The sequence below is a fragment of the Dufourea novaeangliae genome, unplaced genomic scaffold (genome assembly GCF_001272555.1).
Source record: "Dufourea novaeangliae isolate 0120121106 unplaced genomic scaffold, ASM127255v1 scaffold89, whole genome shotgun sequence".
NCBI classification, from domain to species: domain Eukaryota; kingdom Metazoa; phylum Arthropoda; class Insecta; order Hymenoptera; family Halictidae; genus Dufourea; species Dufourea novaeangliae.
The window spans coordinates 3376875-3384475 of NW_015373988.1; the positions used below are offsets into that span (position 1 = coordinate 3376875).

The window sequence follows — 7601 nt, forward strand, 5'->3', positions numbered from 1 at the left end:
TTAGTAACAAGAGAAAAGACGAGTATGAGACGCGCGCCCACCCTCCGCGACGGTTCACGAGAAAGTGAGGAAGCTAACGCCGTGATGTATTGGGCGTACGCAGGTTTGTTCGTGTTGAATTGTTTTTGCTTACTTGAACGACCTTCCTCCTTGAACGACCCAAACACTGGATGGTACGGCCAGGTACGGCCATGGTACACGGCGTACACGGCTAGGTCAATAAACTGTGGGACGCAACGTCACTAGCGCGTTGGACCGACGGAGAGCACCGACACCGCGGCACGCTCTACCGCTCTCGCTCTCTCCCGTTCGTCCGCTCCTATCACCTTCGGCATCGTTCGGTACGCGTCGAGACCGACGGAGAGCACCGATACCGCGGCTCGCTCTACCGCTCTCGTTAATTTATGATGTTCATATTCGCCAAATAAATATCATTTTAAACTAATTTGTTTAAGCGATATGTTCCTTTTAAAGATTTAGCTCTCGAGTATAAATCCTTAAGACCGTTATTTATTATTCATTTCATATCGTTAAATACGATTTTTCTCACAGGGTACCGATTTCCATTACAGTATCACAAAATAATTGCAAATATGAAACTTCTTTACCTCTCTACTAATCTGACCAGTTGCTATATTCTTTGACACTAATTTTCAAGAATATAAAACTTCTGTATTTTACTTAATTTGAGAGACACGTAGCTGAATATTAACATACGTTCATTATTTAATTACTCGCAATAAATAAAATTTTTGTAAGTAAATAACGTGGATGTAAATCCATATGTAAAAATTTACGAATTGCCAGAAAGTAATTATTCGTGCGTATTAAGATTCTTACAATAGGCAGTAAAACTATTCATACTCCCATATAAATTATAAATTTGTAAATGTTAATAAAAGCGGTGTATATATTCTCCCACATGTAGATTTGATAAACTATTTACGAAACTACATCTATTCTGAATTTATCTGTTACAAATATACAAATGTAAGGCAAGATATAAAAAAGAATAAAACACGAACATGTAAAAAGTAACATTATTAAAATGTCCATTAACGATGCATTTAGAATAAATTGTCTTGTAGTTATGTGAAAACATATACTTTTCCGTTTCATTTTTCATGACTGTCATATTCATCCCTTAACGTTAGACTGAAGCATCGGATATTTTTATTCCCGTCAAATCATATAGATACACGCAATATGAATGGAATATGTAACACTTTATTCGTGCTAATAATACTCAGAATTCATACTTTATCGGTAACGTCGGGTATTGACATTAAAATGGTAAGGGGCTTCTGACGCCCTCGAAGCATGGAACAGAAAATTACATTGCATGTTAGGTCTATTCATATATCTCGTCTGTGGCCTTATCGCACATGAGATATAGAATGGACCTACAGTAAACCTTCGTTTCCTGCACTAGTCAGGGCTGTAGAGGACCAGAAATCCAGGAACCGTGCAGGAATCGAACACCAGTTACCCGAACGCCATTGGTACTGCCATCTAGCATAGACACATATGTCTACTAGTTGGCTAGTAGCTTAGATTTACTTTCACGGATGACGCCACCTTTCGCTTTTCTGTGTAGAAAATTTAATTTTTATTGAAATTTACGTATCTTTCGGAAATTATTTAACGTTTTTTGAATAGTAACTAGTATTTAATAATATCTTTTTACATATAATTTTTATTTTTGAAATTTATTAATGATCTGAACTCTTTGATAGTAACTAATAATTTTGTTTATTTTTATTGCAATTAAACAGGTAGTAGATAGAATATATCCATAAATTCGTAAAAATGTGAACGTATAAAAACATTTTGGATATAATCGTTAATTAGAGTACTTAAGACTTAAGATTATTTTAGACTATTGTGTGGCTACTTTTTTTTGGATGCTCTAAAAGTGTTGTCTAAAGCTTGAAATGACCACAACTGCATTAAATTATTGTCCAGAAAATTAAGAAAATCGCGAAGAAAACTGTTCGTCAGATTTTTTACTTATTGAATAAAAACACATATGTGAAAAATACTGCATGAACTTCTTTTTACAATTAAATGTTGTTTACAAGAAGTACTATTGGTTTATTGTTAATATTACAAATTTTTTTAGCTCTTTTAACGACAATGTTATCTCAATTATACAAAAAACATCTGTTACTTGGCGCAACTTTTGTGATCAATGTAAATAAATTCACGTATAACACTTGCAGCTACTTTCATTTAACCATACTTTTTTTGTGTAACCTGTCCACGTTTTAAGAACCTTCACGAAAATGTAACATCCTACCAGTCCAGATGAGATAAAGACAATCGTAATACGCGGGCCAGTAAATCATGGCGAAGCCGCAAAAGAAGAGGCAAACGCCGAAAAGACGAAAGAAGAAAGTAAAAGATCCGGAAAAAGAGGAAGAAACTAGAAAGAGAATTGCAGCGATCGAAGGAAAGAGACAAAAGGTTATAGAAGAAGTCAGACTTTCGTTGCTTCAAAGAAGAAGGGACAAAATTGGGCTAGAACGAGATCGGCAGGAGAAAGAAGAGAGAGCTCGTGAAAAAGAAAGAAGAGATGCTGCGAAGACAGGAAGTGAAAGAACGATGTTAGAGGTTTCCGAACAAGATTACATACACTGTCAACAGTACTTTGTTTAACACTATTTCAATAACTCTTATTTCGTCCGATTCTTCTTAAGTCACGAACGTGTACGGTAGAACACCTCGACTGTACAATAATGCAATATCCACAAAAGTACAAATGCTTTAATTCTTCTTCTGGTCCCAAAAGTTCTCCTAATATAATAATTAGACTGCGGATATTTATAGAAAATCAAATTTTTATCGACTGTCAGAAACAAAGCTTAAATATAAATTGATTTTCTTGAACAAGAGTTTCATCGATATTCTCGCATCTTTTTGTTACAGTCTATAAAATGCATTAATTTTAGTATTAATTAAACCAATTACCTAGTTCCACGTATTTTCTACACGATATAGATTCGCGAGGACCTGAGTAGAGTCGTGGAGACAGGAATAAAATGCGTGTACACCTCCGTAATTATACCCAATAAGATAAAATACGATGGCAAATCGACTTTATCGATTAAAGGCGTCAAGTACAAAGTGAAGAAAAACTTGCATATAGTGGGATGGGGTAAGGAAGCAGTAACGATGAGCGCTGCGTTCGAACGTATTATCGGCAGACAATTGAAAAGAGGATGGGTGGTCGTGCCACGTAAATCAATTTTCATGATGTGGAGTTTTCCGGAAGCGTTTCCAAAGTTAGACAGCGCTATCTCCTACGTCGAAGCCGGCACTGACGGACAACCAGACGAGAAGTCCGTCACGATGACTAGGAGGATTATAAACTACTGCAAAAAGTTGAAAAGGAAGGATCTGTTGATAGTTATGCTCTCGCACGGAATCGATGATCTCCTGTGTTGCCCGCGGGAAGAGATCACATTGAGGGATAAACTTCGTGTAATAAACAGGTTGAAGGCGGCCCAAGCAACTCCCGATGAAATAAACACTGTGAGAAACAAGCTGTCTACAATTAGAGGTAACACATTAAACCTTCTATTCCAATATACTGTATTAATGAAAAGTGAATTCTGTAAAAAAATATTTTACAGAAGTAGAAAACAGGTTTTAGTAGGGTTCACGGAAATTTGTCATTGTTAAGCAATTAATCTAATAATCAAAAGACCCCAACTTCAACTTTAACGCGGTTTCCAATATTAGGTGTAGACACTCGATAATTTTTAAGATATAAACAATTAAAGTCGTGAAGCTTCGAGATGTATTGTGGATATAAGTCGAAGTTATCGAAGTTGCGTTGGCAAAGTAAAAGAAAAAGTTTTCGAATAGGAATCGATCCTAGGACCTACAATTTACATTAACTTACATTTATAATATATCTTGAAGATACGTAACATTATTATTTATATCGTTGAAATTATCGAGCGTCTACACCTAATATTTCACACATATCATTAGGAACCTATATAAACTGCGTTGCTCAGAAGAAGTGCAGCGAAACGGTACACGAGTAAAAGGGACACTTCGCTCGCACTGAGTCACCTCAAGTCGTTCATCACGCTGATTAGTCGATGTCATCGCGTCGGACAATAAGGACAATACGTGTGCCCAATATCCTACAGTTGTGTTAATGAAAGTGGACTTAGAGGGATATAACCAATCGGACTCGTATACCGTCCGCTGGATTTCTTTCGAGCACTTTACTACCATCTTAAAAAACTTCGTTAAAATGAAAGTCGTATAGTTGTACTTCTTTCGTCGTGAACGATATTTTAACTACCTCCGATGGTTTCTTCACCTTGTACTCCAGATTATCTATACATAACAATTACACTACGTGAGAGCTACACAAATGACACTGAAAAATAAATGAACACAGGTGGCGATCTAGCACGGTTCGCCTATCCAGCTCGAGTGATCGTTCTAATCACCTCGGACGTTTCCGCGGAGCCAATGACTCAACTGTCCGGTGGTCCATGCGTGTACGATCCGAAGGACGATACAGCTTTGCAGATCATGACGAAGTACGGAATCTTCGAGCGTTTGCCGCAGAGCGTGAGGGAACTCCTGGAGGAGACTATACCCTGGACAATGGTCGCGGACAAGCAAGTAACCGAGAGCAAAAAATACAAGTTCGTCCACGAGTATGTGGTAGCGTGCAACGCAGACGCCATGGAATGCATGGCCGTGGAGGTGTTCAAATTAGGTTTGTTCCCCGTGAAGCTGAACTCCACCTGTTTCGGCGAGGTTCAAGAGTTCGCGCGCGAGTACGTGAAGATCACTTCGTTGATGATATTGGCGGTCGAGGGGAAAATCAATCAATTGGACATGTATCAAGAAATGAAGGAGAGCCCTGTCTGTCCCCTGACCGACAAAAAGGTGCACGAAATATTCCCGGCGAAAGACAAATGGGGCCTAGGTCTGTGCCTTCTGCTTGGCGGCCGGCAGACTGTCAATCTTTGCGCGGAGCCTGGAAAGGGCGGACCCAATCAGGAGCTCGCTCTATACTTTTCATTATATTGGTATATGCGTACCGAGCAGTTTCCAATTTTGAGAGAGTACACCGTCTGGTTCCTGGGCGGCAGCTCTCACGGCAAAGACGGCAATACCAGCGCAGCTGGCGCTTTCGGTTATAAGAGCCTGGGTACCGATGTTTATCCGAAATACGAAAAAGCGCTCGGCGAATACAACACCGCTTATGCAAACTGGTGGAAACTTAAGGAGGATAAACAAAACCAGTTTGCGATCGAGGTAAAAATTCCAGGATGATACGTTTTACGCGGGGTTTGTGGACGATGGGCGGGGATTTATAAGGTTACTTTGGAAGAGTAGTAAAATTAATAATCTTTATTAATTTTACTACTCTTCTAATCTACTAATAATTTTTCATTCATAAAAGTTTTTATGATAAATTCTGTACGTATACCAATTGCATAATAAATGTAAATCATCCAACCATTTCCTTTACAGCGAGCCTACAATGTGATGAAGGACCACGAAGCAACGAGAAATAAATTTAAGGATATTATCCCTAAACACAGCTTAGAAAAAAATGACACGAACACAATGTTCATAAGCATTAACGACGAAGATGAATTGCTCGAATTGAAAACCGGGAATTATTACACTTTCACAGACGTCGGGGATCTTCATATCATACGAATCGTCAAATTCCAATGTAATTGCGATGGCATCTGCCATGGGCACATCGAAAGGACCTGCATTGATAAGGAATGTCCCGTCAATGTAACAATGTCAGCGGAAACAAACTTAAAATCGCAATACTGTTGTCAAATGGGTAGACTGATAGAAAAACTATGAGATTAAAAACACGTAAATTAGTAAATGAAACAATTTTACAAATCTTTTTTGTAAAATATAAAAGATCCGTTAAACAAACAAAAAATACTATATATAAAGATCATGTGATAAAACTTGAAGATAATAACAGAATATTAATAAATCACTCGTGTGAAATCTTTTTAAGATCCATATGCAAACTGTGTAATCCTTGTACAAATTCATATTTTCATAGAGACTCTACGAAAGCCAGAATGTGTAAAAAGTTTACTTCATCTCTCAAGGCATTGTCCGATTATTCTTAAAATAAACTAGGAACCAATAATATTGAAGTTATGTCCTGCAATAAATAAAACTGAAACTTTTATAGAATTAACTACAGACTTGGGGTGAACATCCAACATCACCCACACCCGGTGACCCTGAACTTGACATATGTTATCAAGGTCACCCTCCAAGTAACCTTTAAAAGATTTCAATCGCCGATCATTTGTTATTGAAAAGTTATTAACAAAGAAAGATTGAAAAACATATCGTAATTTTCTCAGATATGTGAACTTTTAAAATTTCTATCTGATCAGTATATTGCTTCAGAGAACTTCTTAAAGACATTTCAAGAAAGAAGGTCATTCAGAGTTGGTTAGAGACAGTTCGAGAAAAAAATTAATTTTGATAACATATATCAAGGCCAGGATTATCTTGTGTGGGTACTTTTCGGAAGTTTATCCCAAACTTGTTTTCCTTTTTCTCAAGCCAAACCAATCATGGGGGTAGAAACTTACTATTTATTTAATTGGTTTATAAACATTCGACCTTGCTTAAACACCCGCAAGATATTGATATTCTTCGTGTTTATATTCGACTTCGGATGAAACTGGAATAGGGTGAAACTACTTCGAATCTGAATCAAGAAGTATTAATATCCACTCCGACTTCCTAGGTCGGTTATACAGCACCGCAAGAATTATACAGATTTACCGTTGCGTGAAACTTCAATCAAGGCGGTCTGCTGAAGGGAATCTTCCAACTTCATCGTTTAAACTTGTCGATACGTCCGGGGGGGGGGGCGAAATGATGTCTATTGAACGTTCGGTTTTTCCACAAGGAATGAATGGAACGAAAATCCCAAGAAGCTCATTTTGCTCTTTCTTAACGTAATAGAGATCTTCTAGGGCAGCGTCTCCCATGGGTTCGGTACCAATATTGTTCAACAAAGCCGCGGGAATGGAGCCGGCCAGCTCAATGACACCTCCTTCGTATAGTGCGCTCCTCACTACGTTCTTTTTAGCATTCCTTTCTGTCTAAACTGAAAATATCCCTCGAGACCGTCCACTTGTGTGCGTCTAACATCTTGAAATTTTATTTCGTCGACATCCGTCGTATTTTTCAACGAAATTTAAACCTTTTCACGTATGTGTCAGTGAAAACATTTTTTTTTAAATATGTAATAATAACTTTCACGCCAACTAAGGAATAGTCAAGTTTGATTATTTTAGAGGATATTTCAAATATTTGAAATAAATAAATTGGACAATATTATACTCTAATAATGTATTAAAACACTTTGTTACCCACTGACTAGTGTCTTCTTTCGTTTTTCCGGTCCACTAATCAAACAACACGGTGTACACGATCGCATCGATTACACTGGAAACACTCTCCGTTCAACATCAATCAAACGATAACATCGTGAGACGAGACGAATTATCGTTCCCTCCTCGTACGAAGAAAACGTTCCCGTAGGTAAGAATGTATGAAGT

The 7601-nt window shown here is 37.7% G+C and overlaps 1 protein-coding gene across 1 annotated transcript; it reads left to right on the forward strand.

Moving 5' to 3' along the window:
• The first annotated feature begins 2346 nt into the window (after window positions 1–2346).
• LOC107187458 (glycerate kinase-like) lies at window positions 2347–5862 on the forward strand. The gene is made up of 4 exons (XM_015575563.1): window positions 2347–2613; window positions 3001–3562; window positions 4421–5292; window positions 5512–5862. The coding sequence occupies exons 1-4, from the start codon at window positions 2347–2349 to the stop codon at window positions 5860–5862; spliced, it is 2052 nt and encodes a 683-aa protein (XP_015431049.1).
• The last annotated feature ends 1739 nt before the right edge of the window (window positions 5863–7601 follow it).

Bases quoted from the DNA above. Each gene is read 5' to 3' on its own strand.
- LOC107187458 (XM_015575563.1), top strand. From the start codon at position 2,347: ATGGCGAAGCCGCAAAAGAAGAGGCAAACGCCGAAAAGACGAAAGAAG. The intron at 3,563-4,420 runs GTAACACATTAA...AAATGAACACAG, and splicing joins CAAGCTGTCTACAATTAGAG to GTGGCGATCTAGCACGGTTC. The intron at 5,293-5,511 runs GTAAAAATTCCA...TTTCCTTTACAG, and splicing joins AAAACCAGTTTGCGATCGAG to CGAGCCTACAATGTGATGAA.